The sequence below is a fragment of the Ostrea edulis genome, chromosome 5 (assembly GCF_947568905.1).
Source record: "Ostrea edulis chromosome 5, xbOstEdul1.1, whole genome shotgun sequence".
Classification (NCBI taxonomy): domain Eukaryota; kingdom Metazoa; phylum Mollusca; class Bivalvia; order Ostreida; family Ostreidae; genus Ostrea; species Ostrea edulis.
The window spans coordinates 25,356,567-25,383,875 of NC_079168.1; the positions used below are offsets into that span (position 1 = coordinate 25,356,567).

A 27,309-nucleotide genomic window follows, 5' to 3' on the forward strand; every position below is an offset into this window, starting at 1 on the left:
GGGATGCTTACTCCTCCTAGGCACCTGATCCCACCTCTGGTGTATCCAGGGGTCCGTGTTTGCCCAACTCTTTATTTTGTATTGCTTATAGGAGTTATGAGATCGGTCACTGTTTGTTGTCTTCGCCTTTTATTAGTAATATATCTAGAATTCGAATGATTGAATTACTGTTTTAATGTACATACATGTATCATATATAAATCATTCTGGACCTTGATCTTCTCGTTATTTTCCCTCCTTTCATTGGTAGTGCTGCCTAATTTTTCCCTTGCACCTATCTGTTTTCTCTGGCTCGATCAATGAGTATTACGGCAACTTAAGCTTCATCAAAGTCTTTGTTTTAAATTTCCTGATTTAATCTTTCACTGCCTTCCTTAACCAAATTTCCTTCAGTTTTTATCTGTCCCTTTTCCTTGTTTCCAACAGCCCAGTTTATTTTCCAATTCTGCTTAAGTATTTTTATCTATATCATTCGTCTTTCTGTCTCCGAATCTCTTCCTCTCCTCAACCTTTTTTCTCCGAATTTCTTCCTCTGTTTAACCCTTTGCTTAAGTACTTCTATCTAAATCATTCCCACTTCTTTCTGTTTATGTCTCCGAATTTCTTCCTCTGTTTAATCCTTTGCTTAAGTATCTAAATCATTCCCACTTCTTTCCGTCTCCGAATTTCTTCCTCTGTTTTAATCTTTTGCTTAAATACTTCTATCTAAATCATTCCCACTTCTTTCTGTTTTTGTCTCCGAATTTCTTCCTCTGTTTTAATCTTTTGCTTAAGTACTTCTTTCTAAATCATCCCCACTTCTTTCTGTTTCTGTCTCCGAATTTCTTCCTCTGTTTAACCTTTTGCTTAAGTACTTCTATCTAAAGCATTCCCACTTCTTTCTGTTTCTGTCTCCGAATTTCTTCCTCTGTTTAACCTTTTGCTTAAGTACTTCTATCTAAATCATTCCCACTTCTTTCTGTTTCTGTCTCCGAATTTCTTCCTCTGTTTAACCTTTTGCTTAAGTACTTCTATCTAAAGCATTCCCATTTCATTCTGTTTATGTCTCTGAATTTCTTCCTCTGTTACCGTCTGCTGAAGTAGCTTGGTTGACATTTGCTGGTTTCAATATCAACTACATGTATTTAGAACTGCTGCAGGATTGTCTCTCAGTCGTGGCAGTGAAAGATGAAGTGAACATGAAATGCTTTCCCTGTTTTACAACTAGCTCCTGAAATGTTTTTTTTTTCATTTGTATCATGTTGATTAATATGAGAAAGTCCACGGTTTGAAATGGCTTGTTACAGGTGGCATAAGATGCACTAAATTCAGACGCCTTCTGGCACCAATTTTAATTTTATTCCCATTATCATCCTCTTCTTTTTTTTTATTGTATCCAATATGACTGGAAAGTTACGTTTCCTACTTTTCCATATTGAGACATTTTTTTCACGATTTCTGTTCAACCTTGCAGAACCATCTCTGTCATTTGCTGTTGAAGATTACGAATATCAAGTTGTCATTACTTTATTATAGTTTTCATTTATTTCTCTAGATCTATTTTTCTACTCAATTTAATTACTTAACAAGAAATAGATACTGAAATGAATGCACAAGTACCTGTAATACAACCGACATTCTCATTAGACTATCTTGAGAGTTACACATAACACAGTGTGCCTCTTCATAGGTTCAGTCAAAGATCCCTCGCTCAGTCTCTTCATAGGTTCAAAGATCCCTCGTTCAGTCTCTTCATAGGTTCAAAGATCCCTCGTTCAGTCTCTTCATAGGTTCAGTCAAAGATCCCTCGTTCAGTCTCTTCATAGGTTCAGTCAAAGATCCCTCGCTCGGTCTCTTCATAGGTTCAGACAAAGATCCCTCGCTCAGTCTCCCATTGAAAAAGTTTGTGATAACTGCTCAGTATTTCACAATGACCTTGATGTGGAGTCCCTCCCCCTATTCCTACATGCCTGTAGAGGATTGTTGAAGTCTAACAGCAACACATTTAGAATAAATCTATTTTTGTGTCTTAGATTCCGGATACCCCCAACACGAGGAAGAGTTTGAACCGATTCCACAGGACGGATTCTTTAATAACTTGAATCACCCAGACTGGGGCGCAGTGGGTAAGTTTAAACACAGTGATGAGATCCACCACTCTATTGTATATACAGTCTACTCTACTTATATTGGAGTTACTTATATTGAACTATATGTTATAGTGATGTAAAAATAGATCCCCGGAAACTTTATTTATATAGCTCAACATCGGTTATATTGAACTTTGGATATAATGGACAATTCAGGTTGGTCCCCTAAATTTCAATATACCCGGAGTAAATTGTACAAGCATTTGGAGACCGTCGATTACAACGCCGATATTTTTACAACTTATATTGCGTCAATTTGATGTCTAACGTTCATCGTGATATTAATAAACAATATGGGCACTAACTTTTCATTATTCTCAGAGAAATTTGACCAGAATATCCGCTTTTTATTTAAATTAGTAGTACGTGTAACTTAAGATTAAAAAATGTTGGAAACGATCCGAATTTATGATGTGACAAAAATAATAAAAGGTATTTATCATCGTTGTAAGTGGCAAATATCAGTACATTGTGTTATCATTTGTTTGTCTTTAATGGATGGGTATTTCGTGTTTCATCATTATACACAGTCATCTATAAAATCATTGTTTCTGTTATTTCTTTAGACGATATCTTGATACGAAAGTCTCCCCCTGACTACCAAGATGGCGTCTACGAACCTGCGGGGCAGGATCGTCCCAACCCTTTCCACATCAGCGACACCGCACACAGTGGGGAAAGCGGGTTGCCATCCCAAAGAGGAAGAACCGCCATGCTGGTGTTCTTCGGTAATACGTAAAGCCAGTCAAACTAGTTCATATGAACATACCTATATATGGGAATAGATCATAAATCTTTACAAGTATAGTTTGCTTAACATATTTAGTGAATCATAAATTATTTCATAAAATTATCTCATACATGTAGCGGTTTTCTGAAGAAACAGATGCCACCTGGTCAATGACGGATGTATTTTAAAACATACGATTTTTTTCATTGGTCTGTTTTCTGTGAAACACCTGACTTCCTGTATGTATATTTTTATAGGTAAAGTATTCGAGACAAGCAGAGACCTGTTCAGTTTCATGTTCCTAATTTTTAACTTACACACTATTGGTGCCCCAGTACTTGCCGTAGAGGTGTAAAAAGTAGTTTGTTCATTTTATACCCACGTGTTCACTTTGATACTAGATATCCATTAGAATACATATCTATATCAATACGAGTCTTTGATACACTAAATACATGTAGTAGTTTGAAAGATTTGGTAACTAGTTACAATAATTTTACCTACAGTTGTTTCCAATCATTTTTACACTAACTGTGAATAAATTTCAGCGTAATAGAATATACAAGTAATAAAGGAATCTTTAAGAATGTTTTTATATATTTTTAGATACTCTCTGTTACAATGTCAAGGGCAGTTCTACTGCAAAGACTTAATTAAATGAATGTAAATCAAAGAATGGTGATTTTTCATTCTTTACATTCACTCCGACTCGCGCGATCTGTTCAATATGTCGATGTGAAAAGAGTTAGCAATATAACATCTCAGTTACTTATATAAGAGATTAACATTAAATATTGACTTGATATCGTTGACAATTTAATGTAAGCAACGATCCTTTTGTTAACTGAACCTGCGTTTGAATTGCATTAAATTTTTACAGTTCGATCTCCTATTCCTACAAGGCCACTATAGTTGAAAACTTTAATGCTTCATTTAACCTTGCAATCGTCACGTTGTGGGAGACAAAACTACACCTCCCTCACAGTTTGAATAAGATGTATCCCCAATCCTTCATCTTAAAATACGGAGTCCTCGACAAAATTTGATTAGTAGTTAAACTTTATTATTGTATTAAGGGAGTTGCACGACAGTATTAACGCAGTTTTATTCGCACCATTGAGCGCTTCAAATTAGTTTAAATATCTAACAGGCTTTTTCTCAATAGTTGAGATGCAATCTATTTCCGATACACACAGGTCAACAAATTGTCGAGGAAATTCTGGACGTCCAAAGACCCGGATGTCCTAGGGAGTTTTTTAACATTCCTGTTCCTAAAGACCACAGATTCAATCCTAATAATCTGGACAACCTTCAGATGCCCTTGCAAAGGTCAAGGTTCAATCAAAGGACAGGTCAGACGGCAGGCAACCCTAGACAACAGGTATAACATCACGTAAAGACATACATGATTTGTATACAATATGTATATATTTATCTATTTGTGTAGACAATCTATGCAAATGTACTTATAAAAACTGTTCTAGCTTTAAACAAAGCAGCAAACAAGCATCAAAGGGAACTTAAAGAACTTTGGAAAAAGGAAGTATACTTTTAAGTGCGTCTACAGAACTAAAGGACTCGTATGAAGTAGCCCACTTGTCGTGTAAAGATCTACTGTGTAGAATTGTTTTAGTATTAAAGTGATGAAAATCTACGTGGTTGCATCAATATCGCATAACATTTTTCTCTCGACATTGTAAGATGTACAAAGTCTGATCTCCGCTACGCACAACTTCGGCATCCAACCAAGATACCTGTATGTTATAAATTTCACGACACTTTTGTCAAAGTCAGTGTTGAAGTAATTTGTGTCTTAAAATTCAGAAATAGATAAATATGCCTCCTTGCGTACATACTAAATGTAGCATATTTCATTGTAGTTGAATGAAAATACACCCTTCATCGATGGTACATTATTCTATTGTAGTTGAATGAAATTACACCCTTCATTGATGGTACATTATTCTATGGACCTGGAAAAGCTTGGACAGATGCCATACGAGAATTCAAACATGGATATCTGAAAGTCAGGGATCCTAACACGTATGATGACATCAAAAGCCAGTTTCCCGCCAATAATGACATCCGACTTCCCTTTGCAAACCCTCCGCCACCCGCTGACCACTTTCTGAAACCAGTCAGCCGGTTCTTTAGTACGTTATGTAAATCACGACAATACTCAGTCTATATATTTAGTGGAAATCATTCGAAATATATTCTAAATAAATGGTACATGTACAATTACCGAGTCAATTATGCGGACAAAGTACAAAGCGCTTTACATGTAAAACAATAAAAACAAACTAAAACAAAGAACAATAAATACATAAAATAATACTAAAACTGAGGGTTTAAGTTCTAGAAAGTTCTGGATATAGAATATAGTAGCCATTAATTTTTAACCGCACATTTTAAAACAAAAAATAATACTGAGGTATGAATAGCAGGGAATACAGAGTTTGGCGATCCGTTAAAGGTCAGTGGAATGTCACCATTACTGTAAGAGATTGCACGTTCTTTATTATCACGTTTACTGTAGTCCTCTTGTGGATAAAATTGGCTTGGATTTCAGCAAGGAGAAGGGCAAAAAGCAAATGGATCACTTTTATGGTTGAGAGCAACATCTAAATTGTCACATATTACACAATACTCATTGTCAAAGTTTAAAAAGGTATCCCGGGCTTTTTCATGAAACATTTGCTAACAAATATTAAGTTTTATTTTCTTTAATTATAAAATTTTATACCATGATATTTATATCACGAACTTTTTTCTCTGTGGATCTTGAAATTGAAATTATTATTGAACATAGTGCACACACCTCTTGAAGTTGACTCAATTAAAAAAATTGAATATGCATTTGTATCTCAAAGTGCTTCCATATATGACTCAGATTGGAAACACAATGTGTGGTCGATAGTTTCGATAGACATGCAGAATACCTTAACGTTTAGAATGTGTAGATAACCCTGGAAGGTTTGTCGTTGCCATTTTACTGATTTGTTCCCCCTGATGTACACATAGTTCTCAAACACGCATATCTCATGCGTATCGGTATGTTATGGAATCAGAAAAAAGAAAAAAAAGTTTAATTCAAACAGTTTCAGACTTCAAACTACTACGGACTCTGTGATGAAGGGCAATATTTTAACGGATATACATGTAATGAACAATTAAAGTTGCTCATCTGAATTTCGATATATCCGAGGTAGACTATAATGAACAGTTAGGGTCGGTCTCCTGAATATCCGGAGTAGACTGTAATGGACAATTAAGGTCGGTCTCCTGAATATCCGAAGTAGACTGTAATGGACAATTAAGGTCGGCCTCCTGAATATCCGGAGTAGACTGTAATGGACAATTAAGGTCGGTCTCCTGAATATCCGGAGTAGACTGTAATGGACAATTAAGGTCGGTCTCCTGAATATCCGGAGTACACTGTAATGGACAATTAAGGTCGGTCTCCTGAATATCCGGAGTAGACTGTAATGGACAATTAAGGACGGTCTCCTGAATATCCGGAGTAGACTGTAATGGACAATTAAGGTCGGTCTCCTGAATATCCGGAGTAGACTGTGTTGTTATTGGTGTAAAAGTTTCCTTATATGGATGTTGTATTTCCTGAGAAAACATTATCGATATTTTCAAGGTTACGTTCATGATTTCTGACTCTGTCAAGACTAGATGTGATTTTTTTATCGATGTGTTTTGTGTGCGTGCGTGTTTGAGTTTATTTATCTTTTTTTTTTTTTTTTTTTGGTATTGTTTTTTGTTTTTGTTAAACTGATACTTGCGATTAGTAACAATTGATTAAAATTCGGGAGGGACCCAATCTGGGGAAGGAACAATAAAGGGGCCATTGCTCAGAATAGGAAGAAGTTAGCGATTAGCGGTGTCAAACTATGACATTACATGTATATTATGATTTTGTAATACTTTAAGTGAAATGAGATTAAATTGAACCACGGTTAAAGATTCCAGTTATTGATGAAAAAAGACAAGTGATACTATGGACGAGCATATTATTTTTGAGTCTTGATGAAGAATTTTGATTTAGAGTTTCCATCATGCTCGTAGTTGTACAGAGAAGATTTGAAGAAAGGTTTTTTAAAATTATCTCAAAGTTTCTTAGTTTGATATTTTTGTAATTTTAGGACTTGGAAACCCTCGAGGATTTGAGAACCCATTTTTGCTAACCTTCGGTGTAATTTGGTTTCGTTGGCACAATTTTATTGCCAAGAAACTTGCAGAGGAGAATGTCGCTTGGAGGGGGAACGACGAGCGACTGTTTGAGGAGGCAAGGAGACGAGTTATCGCTCATTACCAGGTCATTATATAGTTACATGTACATCATTAAGTCGTAGTCAGAAAGTCTAGCAATTAGCTTTGAGTCAAACTCTTTCTACTGTAGTAATATTATATTAAGAATCCAGCAACGGAAATGACATACACATGAAACCGATCCCTGGAACCCAGTGGTTAGGGCGCTCGCTGCGCAACCGGAAGTTCCCATGTTCGATTCTCGCAACAAACCTAACATAGATTTACGATAGGTAGTATATGTTCCTTTGGCAAGTACCCGGCATTAAAAGTGAAAGTCAAGGCTGTATTACGATAAAGAACCCTAACCTGAGAGCAAAATTTGAGACATTACTTCACCTCAAACTGGTGATGTCTCAGTATGAGTGAAAATCCTTGAATAAGACGTAGAATAATAAATATCAAAACAAGAGAAATAGCATGTATTTAAGATTTAGAGCTTAACAAATAGTTGGCTATCCACTGCAAACGATTGTGAATACACACACATACCAGGGGCAGATCCAGAAATTTTGAAAGTGGGTATGGTCTACCATTAATTTGGTTTTCAAAGAGGGGGAGGGGCTCCACCCTCAAAATACGTTAGTTTATCTCTTCTTAGCCAACGTTTCTGATGAAGGGGGGGGGGGGAGGGGTAAACACCCTGAACCCTCACTCTAGATCCACCAAAACATACACACGTCCATACACACACATATTGTTGACAATTTGAAGAATTTAATTTTCTCGTCACTATCTAATTATTGTTTTTCAATTCGATATTTGTTTTTCAGAAAATTGTGATGTACGACTGGTTACCAAGATGGCTACATATTGATACAACCCTAGAGAAATTTTTTGAGATTCCCAGCTATTTGCGTGATCCCAGTGAAAGTAAGATTCAGTCTGCGCTCTATTCATACAGATGATTGATCAGGCGATCTGACTTTTTAAAATGATAAATGGGAGTACTTTGTATAGGGTTATTTCCTCCCCGCGTTTTATTTTTCGCCCTTCTCAGGTTCGTTTCTTAAACTTGTGTTCAAAGAGAGATAACTCAGAACTTATGAATTCGAAATACATCCAGTCTTGCGGGAGATACCACATGTACATCATTATGATGGCTGACGTCCTTTTAAAACATGACTGAAACTATGAATATCAGCAATATTTGTATATTCTTTTTAAATCTAATTGCTTAGCTAGGTAGTTCAGTCGGTTAACGTGTTTTAAACAGCTGATCTGAAGATTAAGAGTTTTTGTTTAAATTACTTTCTACTATTTAAAACTGAATTTTTGACTAAATACGGACAATTTGAAAGTTTTTAATTTCAAAATATTATTGTACATATCCCTCACTTTTCACCCATATCAGATTTCTCTGGTGTTATTCCTCCTAAAATTTCCTCACTGATAACGAAGGAGAAACTAAAATGGTGGCGAATATTTCCTCCTGCAGGCAGTATTCAAGAAATTATTCTGTTCATAGATTTAATACTGATTGAAAGATCTCTTAAACTTTCAGAATATCTCTAATTCTCTGCATCCATCTCTCCAATCAGCCCAAAACCTCTAAAAATAGATCCGGAACAAAATATGTTCCTTCGAAACTGCAATATTAACAACACTTTTTCCAATACAATGCTTTGAAGATGTTAATAATTATTTCTTACGGAACAAACAAAGTAATATTGATGGATGTGTATACTTCTGAAATAGATTGTACCGGACGATTTTGCGCATTCAATGGTTATGACTCTGAAATACATCCTGGCATTTCCCAGGAGTTCCAGACCGCTGCAATGCGTTTTGGCCACACACTGGTTACACCAGGCATTTGGATCAGGTATGTAAGAGGGGCCCACGCAGTACAAATGACGCCCATGTTTATATAATAGTGTTATGATTTGCCTAACGTTTTGCTGAAATAGTAGTCAGGGTTTTGACCCATGCTGCACGAGTCGGAGGCCAGTGTACCATGAATCAAACCCTGACTATTGTTTCAGGATAGTACATGCAAATCATAACAATGCTGACTGTCCATATTATTTCAAAATGTAGATCTATTAGAGCGAAGAGTGACACTCCCAATGTACGTTCAATGTTAAGTGATGCGAATAATTCAAATGCGGTATAGATTGGTCTGTTATTCTACTGGAACGTAACCATGACAAAATTGAAAAAAAAAATGTATTGCTCCGGGTTCGAATCCGCAGCCTACCTCGATTTAAAAATTGATCATACGCAGAATATGATTTGCAATTCACACAATTTTCTCCAGACTTAACTCAATTCTATTTCCAGTCTTGTATATTTTTATTACAATCGAATCAACACTATATGCAGGTGATAATGGCACATGTATAATATTGCTACACAAATGTGGGAAGTTGACGATGGAGAAACTGAAGGCAGCATTCCTTTTGTTATGAAGTTGATTGTTACATGTATTGATTTGATTTGAACAAATTTTATTGCATATACATGTATAATATACAATAGGTTTCAACACAAGTTATGAAACTTATCAAATTTTCACCTAAGATTATTTGATAACAGTTGTCATAAAACATATGTATAGACAAAATGAATACCATAATTTTACTTGTTCGTGTATGTAGCGTAAAATATATTACTATCATGAGAATCTGCTTGAATTCAATTGAAACGTTTGCTGTTAATTGCATACCCAAAATTGCCACTGCCCCAAAGTAAAAATCCGATATCAATAATAGATCAATATTGTGTTTGAAAGAGTTCGTCGAACATAACATTTCTTACTACTGAGAATCTTTTACAAACAAAGAAAAAATGGTATACATCTTCTCTCATACTATAAACACAGTTAGAAGAATCGACGTTATATGTGTCAAAATTTATTATATGCTTCACAGAGGACCGACGACGGGAAACCAGACGAGGATGGCACACCAGATGGATTGTAACTGGAAGAACCTACCCATAGGAATCCCTAACCAACCACACAGAGTACACGCAATTAGGCTCTGTAACGCTTACTGGAACAGCAGGGTTAGTGTTGTTAAACCGGAGCTTAGTAAAAACGTATCGTGTGAGTTTTGCACCGGTTATTTGTAACCACTATGTAATGGGGCTATTGAAGACCGGTTATATGTAAACACTATTGTATTGAAGCTATTGAAGACCGGTTATATGTAAACACTATTGTATTGAAGCTGTTGAAGACCGGTTATTTGTAAACACTATTGTATTGAAGTTGTTGAAGACTGGTTATTTGTAAACACTATTGTATTGAAGTTGTTGAAGACTGGTTATTTGTAAACACTATTGTATTGAGGTTGTTGAAGACCGGTTATTTGTAAACACTCGAGGCTCTGCTGGTGGACTGTTAGTCCCCAAGAGTCTCTACAGCCCAGTAGCTAAGTACTTCGTTACTGGATTGAAAATACGGATATATATTTAATTGCTGGGATAAAATTTAGACATTCACTTCAAAATTAAAGAGGAGTGCTGCACCAGAGAAATTTGATGTAGATGAAAAGTGGAGGATATGTACAATATTTTGAAGTTGAAAAATTTCAAATTTGCTTTATTTTGTCAAAAAATACAGTTTTAGTAGAAGGTAATCTGAAAAAAAAATTAAAACCCCTGCTGGACTCGAACCTGCGACCTACAGTTCAGCAGTCGGTATTCTTTTTTTTTTCTCTTTTATTTTCAGTCGGTATTCTAACCTACTGAGCTACTCGGCAAGGTATTTAAATGGAAAAGGAAAAGCCAAATATTGCTGATATCGATTTTTTCATCCATGTTTTTAAAGGAAGTCAGCCATTATGACGATGTAGAGTACTACCTTAAGGATGATATCTCCCTCATGCATAGCTCTGATCCGTGGACGAATTTGGCCACGGTTTTTGACACTTTACTTTTCCTTTTAGCTCTTACTAGTTTTTGTCATTTCGAACTTCTAAAATTTCGGCTTGGGCATCACTGAAGAGACATTATTTGTCGAAATGCACATCTGGTGCATCAAAATTGGTACCGTATAAGTTTTACATTGTATTGAAGTATGTTGAAGACCGGTTATTTGTAAACACTATTGTAATAGAGTTGTTGAAGACCGGTTATTTGTAAACACTATTGTAATGGAGTTGTTGAAGACCGGTTATTTGTAAACACTATTGTAATAGAGTTGTTGAAGACCGGTTATTTGTAAACACTATTGTAATGGAGTTGTTGAAGACCGGTTATTTGTAAACACTATTGTAATGGAGTAATTGAAGACTGGTTATTTGTAAATACTATTTTAATAGAATTGTTGAAGACCTTGTTAGATATTTTTACAACACTAAATGTTATAGGAACCCGTGGACAACATGCTAGATGATATTATTCGAGGTCTATCGTCAACATTGGCTGAAAAAGAGGACCACATTGTTGTTCCTGATCTCAGAGGTAAAGGATATAAATCAATTTACTAAACGATCGAGAATGACTTTGTGTTGTTCGCCTATAAATATCGTTGTAAATAGCGTGTCGTCTTTTGACATGTCGTTATTTTCGATGTAAATAAAACAATTAACAATATTTTGTTTGTTTGCTTATATTCTGTGCACATTTACTTTTAAACTTGAAGAGCATCTTTTTGGTCCTTTGGAGTTTTCTCGACGTGACCTTGTCGCTATAAATATTCAGCGAGGACGTGAACATGGCTTGACGGACTTCAACTCGGTTAGAAAGGCCTTTGGTTTGGATGCGGTTGATTGGAGCAATCTGACAACTAACCGTGATATACGTCCAGTAATGACAACAATTCATTGAATTTCAAATTATATATTGATGAATCAAATTAATTAAAACTGTGACGTCATATTCTCACACAGCATCATAATTCACTTTAATTTTTTTGTCTTATTCAGGCAGTCGAAAACTTAAGAAATCTTTACAACAATGCGTCCAATCCAAATTTAGACCTATTCGTCGGTGGTCTGTTGGAGACGACGGACGATGGACCAGGTCCACTGTTCAGAAGCATTCTCTTGGATCAATTCATGCGTATACGTCATGGTGACCGGTTTTGGTTTGAAAACAAAGGAAATGGGTAAATATTACTCCTCCTAGGCACCTGATCCCACCTCTGTAATATCCAGGGGTCCCTGTTTGCCCAACTCTTAATTTTGTATTGCTTAGAGGCGTTTTGAGATTGATTACTGTTCGTTATCTTGACGTTTTCATTGCAAAAGTTCAATTATGCATTCCCATCTGTCCGAGTTATTGTGAATAAGTTTTTGAATCTTTGTAACGGAAGACACAGGGAATTCTGTAAGATGGCTAAACCTTTTATTTCATGACAAAAAGGATGTACAATACCGCGTCACAAAATTCATCTTTGATGTTTACAGCTTTGGGGATATATATCATCTGTAGGACGCAATTAATTCTCAATATTTTGATCAAATTTAGTTAAAAAATGTTTTTGAGAACATTCTTTCCTCAGAAACACACAGTGCAGACTTGGATGATTTTTCTATTACATGAAACTGTTTTCTATCATACATGTATATGTACTAGAATCTATGTGTACTGGGATGATAAATCTATGTCCCGCCCCCTCTGGATCCGCCCTTGCTATGGTGTGAATATGAAAATTCTACAAACCTGCGTTCGATGTTTTCTAGGAGAAAAACTACACGTAAGGGTCAAACGTTTTCCCGTAAAATGGCCAATATTATTTTTAAAACAGAAAGTGTGCATCGGACTGGTTGACTGGTTGTATCTTGTTTAACGTCCCTCTCGAGAATTTTTCACTCATATGGAGACATTAGCATTTCCGGTGAAGGTCTATTATTTAGGCCTATCTCGGCGCTTACGGCCTATGAGTAGGGAGGGATCTTTATCATGCCATACCTACTGTGACACGGGACATCGGTTTTTGCGGTCTTATCCGAAGGGCTGCCACATTTAGTCGCTTCTTACGACAAGCAATAAGTAAAACAACTGCATTTTTAAGAGGGTGAATAAATCTTACCCTAATATTTTGTTACAGAATCATTTCTTGTAGGAATGGAGTTCTGGAAAGATTTTATGTATGTAGGATCAATAGACATCTATATACACTTTGCCTCTCTAATTAGGTCATCCTTAGATTAATTTTTATCCTATACACCACCTTCTGCAATCGGATTTTAATGTATCTCCAAATATTTTCTGTGATAATGAATAAAAATCAGGGCTTTGAGCTGGCCATACCATTCCAGGAATATTGTCTCCCAGTTTCCATTTAACTGTGTGCCTAGAACGATGAGGCGTAGCATTGTCATTTTGAAATATCCAGGATTCATTTGGAAAAACTTTTGTGACAATTGGCCAAAGATTTTCTTCTAAAATATCTGTGTACTTTTGAGAATTTATGTTCCCATCCACAGGCACAAATATGCCGACATCTTCAAATGTTATACGTCCCCAAAAATGGCACAACAGGACTTGCAGTTTTGTCAGGGTTTTTTCTGGGAGACAAGATTTGGGGCACTTTTCATCGTCACACCACCAGACATGCACTTTACAGTGTTAACATGTACCAATACAGATATGTGTTTCCTCCGAGAAAAATTATTTTCCCCAATAATTATTAACGGTACAATGCAGTTTTGTACGACACCATGCCTTCCTTTTGAATCTGTTGATATCACTTATACATATTTTTTCTTTACAACCCTTCTTTGAAGTCCATAGAACCTCCGTCTTCTTTTTCACAGGTATTTTCTCATTTAAAGGGTTAGTTACATGTATGTCTTCTACATTCCTTCTACGTTTCGTTTTCACAAACCGCATCAGTTGTCGGTCTGTTCTGTCACTATCTTGAGGTCATCCACTTCGCTACTTATTTTCCACAGAATTCCTGGGTCGAAATCGTTTTAAAACTTTTGAACTGTTGTAGGATTATTTTAAAAACATTTGAACAGGATTAATTCCTAACATTGAAGATATTTTCCGACCGCTATGTCTGCCTTCGTCTAATTCAACAATAGCATTTTTCGTGTCACTAGACAATTGTCTGCCTGGTCGAGCCATTTTGAAAGCAGCAGACGATGTGTAAACAAAAGAGCGATAACTCTAATTTTAATAACTTCCAGAAACCTTCAAAATAACTTAATCATTTTTACTGGATTGCTATAATAAGGAGATCGGAGATTAAATGTTACATCACCGAATGATGCACATAACGCCGGCCATTTTGCGGAAAACTTTTGTATGTTACAAAATTGCCACTTGCTGCTTTAAAAAAGAAAATGGCCGTAAAACAGTACGTTTGTGACGTAATAATTTAGGGTCTACGTCATTTGTATCAAAATGAAAATCAAAACTGATCTGCTCACCGTGATTTTGGTACAAATACACGAATTTTGAAACAAAATAACGAATGTCGATTTTGATGGGCCAAAGCAATGCATTAATCACATATAGTCCTTTGCTAATGATTTTGAATTAAGTAACTCAGATATAGCCATATTAAAGAAAAATATTATAATTATGGAGCATACTAACAAACGATAGGGTATCTTTGTGACTAATTTTGAAGGTACTTCAATGATGATGAAATACAGGACATTATGAATGTGACGCTCCACTCCATTATTCTAAATGTGACGAATGTTACAGAGAACGATATTCAAGAGGACGTATTTATTCACAGTGAGTATCGTTTATTGATATCTATGTATTCTATTTACAACCGTATTACCTCAAGCATTTCTTCATTTCTAGGTTGAATGTTGAGTTATCTAAAACTTAAATCAAAAGAGGCTTTAACGTTTGAAGATTTGTAAACCCTTCTACTAATTTATTTTTTGACAAATAAAGTAAATTTGAAAAATTTGAACTTCAAAATATTGTTGTACATATCCTCCACTTTTCATCTACATCAAATTCCTCAGGTGTAGCATACCTCCTTAATTAGTTTTTCAAAGTTATTAACTTTCCCCTAATTGCATGCTTGAAAACATTTGTGTGTAGAAGAAAACAATGAGATGATTATTCTAAAAGTAATTATAGCAGGTATGCATAAATTATTTATTGTTTGTTAGGAATAATATAACAATTCTAATTCTGTACAAAAATAATACATGAACATCGGATCATACAGCTTTAAAACACGTTCACTATATAAAATACCCATGCTACTTCATGATTTTCTTTTTAAATTCAGAATGAAAAGTTTATTTACAATTTTGATTTAGCTAAATTTTGTAATTGATAATAAGAAAATAAACGTTACATACTTTTGGGACGTGACTGTAGCTACGTGTATATAACACGTATTTATGAATATGAAGCTAAGCTAGATGCGAATATCGTTAACTGATAAGAGTTTGTACATGTAATGTACTTGCAGATCAAATATGAAAATAAAGCATACGTTTGTGTAGATTCATTAACGGGCATGTTGTGATTACAATATTCTTGTGCAATACATACTTTTAGTGCGCTCACGGTAAGCAGTCGACTTTCAACGTAGATTGTTTCAGTCTTCGGAAAATAAAACACGATTGGTACTGTGTCTGATTTCCCACTGATCCTTTTGTTAACCACTTCGACCCAATACTTTAATTAAATGCAGCACACAAGCTGTGACATTTTTTCAAGTCTGTGCAATAAATACTTAGTTATATACAAAGTCTTTTGTTTACACCACTGTGGGTCTTTCTGAGGTCATCAGCAAAGGGAGATAAGTCGCGATCATTGAGGATAATTTTCGTGATCGAGTACATTTGATCAGTTTTACTTAGTTATTTTGCATTGAAAAAAATTGAATTCTTGTTCAATAAACTTTAATTAATGAATTCCCATACATGACGTAATTTCATCTGAATATCGTTTCATATGACCTACATGTATAACATCTAGATTAATTGATAATTAGACACAGTATTGCCTATAAAAGAATTAACACTTTTTATAAAAATCTAAATTCATTGATAAACATACAGGGGATAGCATTTTAAAGGATTGACGCCATAAAGCTGTCATTTTGGTGTCAAAAAGTTTTGTTGCAAAATTGTTGTTTACTATTTGTATGACAGATAAAAATTAGGTTTATAAATTTGTGATATCATTTGTCTCAGAAAACCTATGCAGAGGCTCTTAAAATTACATTACTGTGTTCCCGTACCGTTCTATGTTATACAACACCGAAATATTTATTTGAATAAAATCTTAAACTTACTTTTAATTTTATCAAATGATTATGGTTAAAGTTACATAAAAACCTATCATGATAACAGATTTTTACAACAAATTAAAAGTTTTAGATTTAGGGCTAATATTACAAAACCAGACAAGTTATATAGCTTTGGAAAAAATTGACGCCTTCATTGATATACAGACAAGTTAATAACTCTTAAAAGAACAATGAGGGCATTGGTGATTTAGTTTTACATTAAATTACATCTGATGTGTAGAATGTGTTCTCCGAATGCCTGAACTCAGGCAGAATCCATGGTTATTATGTTTCATTCTCAAGGAAACTATACTGATCCTTGTGATCAGCCTAATCAACTGACAGCAGATTCCAATCTTATGCATGATGAGCTTTTCCATATAGAAAACTGTACGTCTCTCCAGCACTACGACTACTTCTCGGGAAGTGGAGCAGCCTTCGTGTTGACGTTCGTGGGACTAGGACTTTGTGTTCCAGGTCAGTTAGGAAGAAATAGTTTGACCTTTTGAATAAAAACAAAATATTTTCTGAAAATCGGCACTGAAACTGTTTGCCTCCAAAACTACCAGACTCCAATTCGCTTTAAAATCAATTGATATCCGTTCATGTATACTATTCATGCTTCTAACAATTCAAAGGCGTGTTCGGTTACTATTCTCTGTGGTAATTGATGGTTTTGACTGATTCAGGGGCTGTTGGCATAATGGTATGCATGGCCAAAATCCGAGCGAAAAAAATGCAACGTGGTCGACAGAGACGGGCACCCCACCGTCCGAACGATGATCCCAATGTGTTCACAGGTACGCATAAACTTACTGTTGTGCTTATGAATTCACCAGATTTTCTTTTGTGTAACATAATTATGGTATAGATTATCATCTTTTTAAAAATTATTTTTCAATATTTTTGTTTCGAACATATTTAGCTCACCAGATCCAACGGACCATGTCAGCTTTTCTCATCAACGTTTGTCCGATGCTTGTTATTTGTAATCTATCATAAACTTGTGTCGTAGTCTCTGTGAGAGAACATGTAGGTACAAAATTTAAAACAAATGATCAAGTTCATAAAGTTGAAAAAAAAAACACCTGTAAAATCAAGAGACATAATTGTTCGATTATGATGAAAATGTCATGGTGCACAATTTTTATATGGTGAATAAAGAGTACAAATTTTCAGAAAAATCTACGCGCTAGTCTCGGACAAATCATGTCTACAGACAGGCGGACATACTGACAAGCAGATAGACTTGTAATTCCAACCCCCCCCCCCTCTGAACTTCGTTTACGAGGGGGTATAAAATGTTTTCGTTATTGTCACCATTTTAATGAGATTCTATGATAAGTTGATTAGACCTATCAAATAATTATTACCAAATTTCTAAGTGTATTCAAAAGTAAGGTTTCCGGTGCTTAAACAAAATCTGATTTGGTAAATCAGAAATAGTCCCTTTAGAAAAATATACAGATATCTCGTAAGTATATTGCAATGTTAGATAGATACAAAACACAATCGAATCTTTAACCTCATGTTTTAGCTGTTGAATGGGTTGGACCCAACTCCGATGAACGCAACGTAAAAGTCAAGTTTGATCGAAATCGAAAAAAGATACATGTTGAGGATACGCGAAGAAAGCCGTTGCGGATGTTGGATTTACGAATGATAAAACAGAAGTTGCACTTCCGGCTATCAGCTGATGGACTTCAGAACGTAATATCAGTCCGCGTACAAGGGGAAATAGACTTGGTACATGAATACTTTGATTGAGATATGAGACTTGCTTACTAAATGATAAGAATGAGTTGTTTTCCTTACAAGTTCAATAGATAATGAAATATTCAATTCTAACTTTCCTTTGCCTAGGTTCTCAAGTTTGTGGATATGGAGGAAAGAGAAAAATTTCGGAAAAATTTGGACAATTTTCTGGTTGACCTACAGATAGAACGAGAACTTCACCAGGATTTTGACGAAAAGCGCATTTACGAGAACGCCAGTACTAAGGAGGAGCGGCAGAATTACCTCGACAAATTCTTCCGAGTCATTTGCCTTCAGGTAATAGACTCAATATATTGTATCGTAATAGAGAGTTTTTGGCAATGGACATCATATTGTTTATTTATTTGTTTACTTATTTACGTTCCTTCGACTTTCAATCATATTGAGAAGTCACCAGATGTAGGGTAGAAGATACACATTTAAATCTGTATTCATGGTGCACTGGGTTGCAGCAGTAAGGGTTCTTCTTCGTGCCAACGCCTGCTGTCACACGTGACTTCAGTTCTTTAAGGTCTCGTCCGAAAGACCCGTGACTGTCACTTTTAAAATCCGAGCTTTTGTCGAAGGAGCGGCCACTACCCATTTTGATGTCGGGTACATTGATTTAATGAGACGGTGGTCTGTTTGGAAAACATTTTACCAAATTAATGAATTATATATAAAATTTGAATGTCTCAACTATCATAAATTATAAAACTGCAATACAAGTATAGGGGTAAAAAATTATGATAATTTGGATGAAGCACTTGCATCTTTAGAACATTTTGATTAAACAATCCTTCCACCACAAAATGTAGTCCTTCCCAAACTCTTTCAAAACACCAAATTTCCAACTGCATAGGGTTAAGTGATAATTGCGTAATATGTTTGAACCAATGGGATAGTATTGAACGAGTACATTCTATGTTATAGCACCTTTTACATCTGTGCTCAAAAGCTGAGTACCTAACTTCCTAAATCAGATCAGGAAAATAGGAGATCACGTTTTCAATTCTAATCCGACTGATCAGATGTGTTTTAGAATGTTTTATCTCCAGTTCAAAAATCAATGATGTGGTTTAATGTAGACATTATATTTTCTGAGAAACCAGAACCAAGCCTGTGCAAATCTTTTGTTAAATACAAATAAATGAAGCTTCAAGGTATATCTACTGTGTTAACGCACGAGAGGTCCAACTACAAGAAACATATTGCAGTGTAGAAATACTGCTGTTAATGCTGGTTTTTGTTTGTTTTTTGTTGTTGTTTTGGTTTCTTTCCAACCTATACTTAATTTCTTGACAATTGCCATTGATCGTGTCGGTAAGTGATTTTAGTGATGCCTCTTTCAAATGTAGGGGACGAAAGCTGTTTTAATTATAATGTGTTATTTTGTTATAGGCTTTTAATAAAAATCCAGGACAACTACAGATAGAGGGGATAAGTGGAGATGACCTGAACAGAATCAGCAAAGTTCAACTGACCAGAACAGAATTCGCGGACGCCCTCGGATTGAAACCGAACTCTGTCTTTGTTCGAAACATGTTTATGATGGTAGACAAGGACAACAGTGGATTTGTAGGCTTCCAGGAGTTCTTAGATATGTTTGTTGTCCTGTCATCAGGTATAACACGTGACAAACACTACACTGACTGAACTCAATCCTATAAAGCAAACAGAATATGATAAGCATTTAAACAAATGCACAGTAACAAAAGAACATAGAATTAAAAACCAAAACATGTTAAATTCATTTCACCACTCAGAAGGAATGAGTATAAATGTATGGCCTGTTATCATCATCACAAAAAGTCATTTTCGCCTTCACTATGGGTCATTCCTTCACCTGTGAACCATTTCGTAAAATTCATGGTGCTAGAGTTTTATACTTTTATTATGAAATACAAAAGAACCATATCTCGCCACTGGTCTTGACTAAGAACCTGTTTCCGTGCGATAGAAATGTATTGTGTATATATATATATATATATATATATATATATATATGTATATATATATATATATATATATATATATATATATATATTAATTGTAGATAGATAGATAGATAACTGAAATAAAGGGTATTCAAGCCCCCACTCCATTAGTAAGATGAAGAGAGTTTTGGGTGTAATTTCAAGTTTTCTGATGAACTCTTTTTTTTTCAATGTTTTTTATACTTTTTCCAATCTTGTAATGTCATCTACTCGCTTAGTAATAAATCTGCTACATAAGTATGGACGCTCGATAAGAACACAAATCAAAATAGAAATATAAGAAATAAGATCTCTTATTTAGAGTTTTTTGGGACACGAAATGAAGCTGGTCGTGATCAAATCTACTGTAACACCCTTCAAACTTCCGAAAGAGTTCGTCTGCTCTATCTCGACGAAGAGGTTGTAACGCCCTTCAGATCGCGTGACCAACTTCATGTCATGTCCCAATAAAACTAAAAAAAGGTAAAAAAATTTTTTATTAAACTGCGTCATTCATAGTGATACATGTAGATGTATTACTATTTGTTACTTGGTAGATGTTTTTTATTTTAAATTGTTCGTATATGTATCAAGTTTAATGCTTTTCAATGTCTTGTCTAGGCGATGCTGAAGATAAAGCAAGATTGATTTTCAATATGTATGACATAAAAAAACAAGGAAAACTTTCAAGCAGAGACTTCGCCCGCATGATTCAGTAAGTTTTTGCACTGCTATTTTCAACCCCCCCCCCCCCCCCCCCACCAAAGGAGTCGAACAGAGCAAAGCATATTGCAGGGGTTTGAACATTACACAAATCTATGGTCGTTATAACGATCTAATTTACAAATGCAACACACACATACAACCTGTAATTAGGTATTATTCCGTTTATCTGATCACGATATAGGGCTTACGGCGGGTATGACTGGTCAACAGGGGATGGTTACTCCTCCTCGATACCTGACCCCACCGCTAGTATGTTCAGGGGCCCGTGTTTGCCCTTGTCTTAATTAGTATTCTTTATAGGAATTACATTATATAAGGTTGATCCCTGTGCTTTATCTTCACGCTCAGTCATAGAGCGTTCGCTTCGTAACTGGGAGGTCGTGGTTTCCAGCCCCGCTCGTACCATGGTCGCGTCAAACCTAAGACGTAAACATAAGTAATGATTGCTCCTTCGCCAAAGGAAGTGAGAATCACAGGTCTTTCGGAACGAAGGTTCCGTGTTGCAGCAGGCGTTGGCACGTTAAAGAACCCCACTGCTACGGCCCTGAGCGCTAAGCAATACATATGTAGATCTATATTTGTGATCCTTCACCTACAGCTAGTGACGTCTCGATATATGAGTGAAAAATTCTTGACGGGACGTGAAACATATAAACAACCAACTTACATTATGTTCACTTTTATTGCACCCTCTATTCAACTCTTTATTGGATGAGACCATAAAAACCGAGGCTCCGTGTCACAACAGGTGTGGCACGATAAAGATCTCTCCCTACTCAACTTTAGGCCGAGCATAGGCCTAGATTTTTAACGCCTTTTTAACGTGACGTCTCCATATGAGTGAAATATTCTGGAGATGGACGTTAAACATTGTATAACCAACTAGCTGTATCACATCTACTCGACAGGTCGATGCTGGATCTATCGGATCAATCCATTTCGTCTACTGATATGCAAGCGTTGTTGAGTGCCATGTACAAGTCGGCAAATATGCCAGAGAATTCGGACATCGACTTCGAAACATTTTCAAAACTGTTTGCCTCGGATGAATATGAAAGCACACTGAGGAAGGCAACCCTAGGAATAGAAGGTTAACGCTTTTGTCTTTGCTTAAACTTACATTTTTGATTTATGCAAAGGGAAAAGATAATATAATACACTTTAGACCATGGGCTAATTTAGGTAATGGGGGAGGGGGGGGGGGGGGGCTAGGGATTTTTGCAAACATAGTACATAGTTCCTTGATTAATCATGATATGACATTTCTACTTGGGGGCGTTTACAATCTTTGCGACAAAAAACATGAAATGTGTAAAAATGATAGCAGAAAACTGGGAAAACTCTTCAGATCCGATGTAGATGTCATTGACATTTGCAAACAAGCATTTTGTTAATGTATGTGACCCTTTGATTATACAATGTATATAGAGTTGTTTGACGCTATTGATTTGTGCAAAAGGAAAGGATAATATCAAATACATTCTCTGTAAATGGCGTTGCCCTGGGGGAATATGATTTTTTCTTGGGTGAATAAATCTTCATATCTACCTCACTATCATGCAATAAATGTATAATATTATATAATATTCTGCTTACACAAAACATGGTTATTTTGTAATGCTTTCACATTATAGATAATTGCAAAGACGTGTCTACATGCGTTTCGCATACATGGATTTTAAAATACAAGGTTATCTTCCCCACAGTATGTGGCATTTTATACGGTTTTGAAGACAGTTGCTCGGTTTATCTTAAAACTTTGTAAAAACATTAATATGATCAAGGTACAACGAAACCTGACTAATCAGACATGGTTTGGAAGGCAAAGATTGCGTAACAGATTATCGGATCACAGTAAAGAACTCAGTAAAAATAACTATTGAGAATTAAACAAAAATAGATAATGATAAAATTTATTGCTCCGTTTACCTGATCTAAATATAGGGCTCACGGCGGGTTTGACTGGTCGACAGGGGGTGCTTACTCCTCCTAGACACCTGATCCCATCTCTGATGTGTCCAGGGGGGGGGGGGGTCCGTGTTTACCCTACTCGTGATTTTGTATTCTAGATAGGAGTTATGAGATTGATTGCTGTTCGTTATCTTTTCAATGTCAGTTTAACTGTACCTGTATTTTATTTCGTTTGTAGCCCTCGGGTCAGAGGGTAAGAGTGACGGGAAGTCGGCCATGGCAAGGAAACGTACGACGTTTTTTGAAAGCTACAGGTAAACACTCTCGACATCTATGACATTTACAACAAGAATGATTTGTAAATTGGAATATTAGATATATGGAAAATTCTGAAATTGAAAAGTTACAATTTTCAGAATGGACGACGAGAGGTAAATGGTGCAGCTACATATATGTATATCAACGATATTACAATCATCCTCGACACAAACTAGATGTTGTATATCAGTATATGAATAATATATGCACCGCAGTAGCTACTAATATCAATATTCATTTTCCTCGCTTGTAGATAGGGAACTAGTAAGACACGTACATATATATGTTACTTGCCTGTATATTTCTCCACATATGTCGGTCCTTATTGATCTCAAAATCTCGCGTGACTACAAACGAAAATTCGAAAATGCTTATAAATGAAAAAAATAATTTAATCATGTTTATAAACTAAATAAAAGAAGAATGAAGTGTAAATGATATATTTGTACGTATTGTCTTGCTATGTTCCGATCTCTGGAACAACAAAATGAAAGTATATTGCACTTAGGTTGCGGGACGATGTTCATCGTAAGAGATTTGGTAATAATTTATCAAGGTTTGATTCCAAATAATTGCTTAACCTTCTATTTGCATTTTTCTTCAGAAAGCAAAATAAAGAAAACGGGTAAGATGGTTGTGATGAACATTCTGCTGAGAAAGCTTTTATACTTCTGTTTTATCCCTACTTGTACACTTACGTTCTGTGGAGTCATTTTAATTCGTGGGGGCCAGTGTTCGTGGATATGCAAAATTTTGCTGGTTCGTGGGGACGTAATTTCATGGGTAAGCGATACAATGTCACTAAGAGAGATAACTCTACCTGGTTTTAAAAAGAGTGGCCCACAAAATCCACGAACATCAATCCCCCACGAACAATGATTCCACAGTATTGTTTTTCTTCTGTTGTCTGGAGTTCTTTGATTTGGTATTGATGAAATTAATAACACAGACTCATTCTAACCAATGAAAAATTGCTTAATTTCAATAAAATCAAACGAATCAGAAAATTCGATGTATACTATGATTTGTAATGTTTCATGGGAATCAAATTTCAAAAAAAAAAAATGTTGATTCGTAATTCCATGGAAAGCTTCTTTAATCAGTTCAAATTGTGTCTCGTTGATAACTTGATCTCATGGTATCGTCGACTGTCCTATTTCGGTGACTGACCAGAATCGGTGACCTTTTAATTTGTTTACGTGTGCGCGTTGTCGTTTCCGGGTGTAGATTGCGTCATCAATTTCGCCGTAGTGTTTGCAAACGTATATAGAGTACGACTACAATTTCTTTTTCGAAAATGAACTACACTGTACTAGAAGGAGAGAATGCAAAAAATCAACACGAGCACCCTAACAATAAGCCCATTTACTAATTATGTTCCCCAAACAAAGTTTGGGAACATATTGTTTTTACTCTGTTTCTTATTATTATGTTCCCCAAACAAAGTTTGGGAACATATTGTTTTTACTCTGTTTCTTATTATTATTATTATTATGTTCCCCAAACAAAGTTTGGGAACATATTGTTTTTGTTTCTTATTATTATTATTATTATTATTATTATTCTTTTTCTCCGGTACTTTTTTGTCCGGTAGTGTTCTCAGAAACTACAAAAGGGATCGATATGAAACTTTCCAGGATGATAGTATAGCGTTTGTAGATGTGCATAGTGATAGTCATTTTGTTTGCACGTGCATGCACGCGTGCGCACGTGCATTGCAATTTTGGTACAAAAAATGGAAAATCAGAATATTGAAGGAAGCGATATAAAACCTAAATAGGATGATAGTATATCATTTGTACATATGAAAAATAATAGTTATTTTGCCAGCACGCGCACGCATGCGCATTACAAAATGTGTACGCTAACTTTGGAATCAGTCTAACTTTTTTGTTGTTCATTGAAATGGCTTGAAATTCATATCATAGGTAGATATTGAGACCCTTAACTGATTTACATAGTCAAAATTACCAATTTGCACGCGCATGCACGTGCGCTTCATTTTGATTGGATAATGCTAAAACGTTTGTAACTATCTTATTTATGAAGTGAATGAGATGATATTCACAGCATATGTAGACAATATGTGTATCTATATGTTGGTCTAACAAAAAATGCCAACACACACGCGCATGCGCGTGCAACGTTTTTTAAATGTTCAATTTTTAAAGGACGATAACGTTTTTGTTTTTCATCAAATTCTATTCATATTAGGGGTTTAGATGTATCTTGGTACTCCTTACAAATGGCTGTGGTTAGAATTACTGCTCAGCACGTGCATGCACGTGTGCTGATTTCTGATTGGACGATTTTAAAATCGCTATAACTTCCTTATATTTGGTGGAAACGTTATGAAATTCATACTGTGGGTATATGATACAAATGCCTGTTGAACGACATCAACAAAAATTCGGAATCATACACGCGTGCGCGTGTATGCACGTGCAACGCTTTCTTTCATTTCTTGGTACTGAAATGACCATATTCAACGTACTACATGTAATTAAAGGCTAAAATAAAATGATTTTTTCCTATAGATTCACAAGGACATCACTTTTTAATTGGGGGAGGTTTGGGGAACATCTGTAACGGTCCCCGTTACAATTAGAACTAGTTATTATTCTTTTTCTCCGGTACTTTTTTGTCCGGTAGTGTTCTCAGAAACTACAAAAGGGATCGATATGAAACTTTCCAGGATGATAGTATAGCGTTTGTAGATGTGCATAGTGATAGTCATTTTGTTTGCACGTGCATGCACGCGCGCGCACGTGCATTGCAATTTTGGTACAAAAAATGGAAAATCAGAATATTGAAGGAAGCGATATGAAACCTAATTAGGATGGTAGGATATCATTTGTAGATATGAAAAATAATAGTTCTTTTTTCTGTACGCGCACGCATGCGCGTGCACGCGCATTACAAAATTTGTACGCTAACTTTGGAATCAGTCTAACTTTTTTGTTGTTCATTGAAATGGCTTGAAATTCATATCATAGGTAGATATTGAGACCCTTAACTGATTTACATGGTCAAAATTACCAATTTGCACGCGCATGCACGTGCGCTTCATTTTGATTGGATAATGCTAAAACGTTTGTAACTATCTTATTTATGAAGTGAATGAGATGATATTCACAGCATACGTAGGCAATATGTGTATCTATATGTTGGTGTAACAAAAAATGCCAACGCACACGCGCATGCGCGTGCAACGTTTTTTAAATGTTCAATTTTTAAAGCACGATAACGTTTTTGTTTTTCATCAAATTCTATTCATATTAGGGGTTTAGATGTATCTTGGTACTCCTTACAAATTGCTGTGGTTAGAATTACTGCTCAGCACGTGCATGCACGTGTCCTGATTTCTGATTGGACGATTTTAAAATCGCTATAACTTCCTTATATTTGGTGGAAACGTTATGAAATTCATACTGTGGGTATATGATACAAATGCCTGTTGAACGACATCAACAAAAATTCGGAATCATACACGCGTGCGCGTGTATGCACGTGCAACGCTTTCTTTCATTTCTTGGTACTGAAATGACCATATTCAACGTACTACATGTAATTAAAGGCTAAAATAAAATGATTTTTTCCTATAGATTCACAAGGACATCACTTTTTAATTGGGGGAGGTTTGGGGAACATCTGTAACGGTCCCCGTTACAATTAAAACTAGTTATTATTATTATTCTTTTTCTCCGGTACTTTTTTGTCCGGTAGTGTTCTCAGAAACTACAAAAGGGATCGATATGAAACTTTCCAGGATGATAGTATAGCGTTTGTAGATGTGCATAGTGATAGTCATTTTGTTTGCACGTGCATGCACACGCGCGCACGTGCATTGCAATTTTGGTACAAAAAATGGAAAATCAGAATATTGAAGGAAGCGATATAAAACCTAAATAGGATGATAGTATATCATTTGTACATATGAAAAATAATAGTTATTTTGCCAGCACGCACACGCATGCGCGTGCACGCGCATTACAAAATTTGTACGCTAACTTTGGAATCAGTCTAACTTTTTTGTTGTTCATTGAAATGGCTTGAAATTCATATCATAGGTAGATATTGAGACCCTTAACTGATTTACATGGTCAAAATTACCAATTTGCACGCGCATGCACGTGCGCTTCATTTTGATTGGATAATGCTAAAACGTTTGTAACTATCTTATTTATGAAGCGAATGAGATGATATTCACAGCATACGTAGACAATATGTGTATCTATATGTTGGTGTAACAAAAAATGCCAACGCACACGC

The 27,309-nt window shown here is 35.6% G+C and overlaps 1 protein-coding gene across 4 annotated transcripts in view; it reads left to right on the forward strand.

Annotated features, from left to right (window-relative positions):
• Nucleotides 1-27,309, forward strand: part of LOC125650048 (dual oxidase 2-like) — a 45,621-nt gene that overhangs the window by 3,657 nt on the left and 14,655 nt on the right. The window contains exons 2-23 of one of the 4 annotated variants that reach the window (XM_056165559.1): nt 2,013-2,105; nt 2,696-2,857; nt 4,056-4,240; nt 4,787-5,012; nt 7,014-7,186; nt 7,953-8,052; nt 8,878-9,004; nt 10,053-10,188; nt 11,496-11,589; nt 11,771-11,934; nt 12,054-12,235; nt 14,714-14,826; nt 16,655-16,828; nt 17,041-17,151; nt 17,889-18,097; nt 18,215-18,403; nt 19,508-19,730; nt 20,704-20,797; nt 21,717-21,898; nt 22,958-23,033; nt 23,136-23,150; nt 23,642-23,662. In XM_056165559.1, coding sequence (XP_056021534.1) covers nt 2,013-2,105; nt 2,696-2,857; nt 4,056-4,240; nt 4,787-5,012; nt 7,014-7,186; nt 7,953-8,052; nt 8,878-9,004; nt 10,053-10,188; nt 11,496-11,589; nt 11,771-11,934; nt 12,054-12,235; nt 14,714-14,826; nt 16,655-16,828; nt 17,041-17,151; nt 17,889-18,097; nt 18,215-18,403; nt 19,508-19,730; nt 20,704-20,797; nt 21,717-21,898; nt 22,958-23,033; nt 23,136-23,150; nt 23,642-23,662 — 3,049 coding nt within the window. The remainder of the gene's footprint in view (nt 1-2,012; nt 2,106-2,695; nt 2,858-4,055; nt 4,241-4,786; nt 5,013-7,013; nt 7,187-7,952; nt 8,053-8,877; nt 9,005-10,052; nt 10,189-11,495; nt 11,590-11,770; nt 11,935-12,053; nt 12,236-14,713; nt 14,827-16,654; nt 16,829-17,040; nt 17,152-17,888; nt 18,098-18,214; nt 18,404-19,507; nt 19,731-20,703; nt 20,798-21,716; nt 21,899-22,957; nt 23,034-23,135; nt 23,151-23,641; nt 23,663-27,309) is intronic. The other 3 variants (XM_048877985.2, XM_048877984.2, XM_048877986.2) reach the window with 3 other exon arrangements.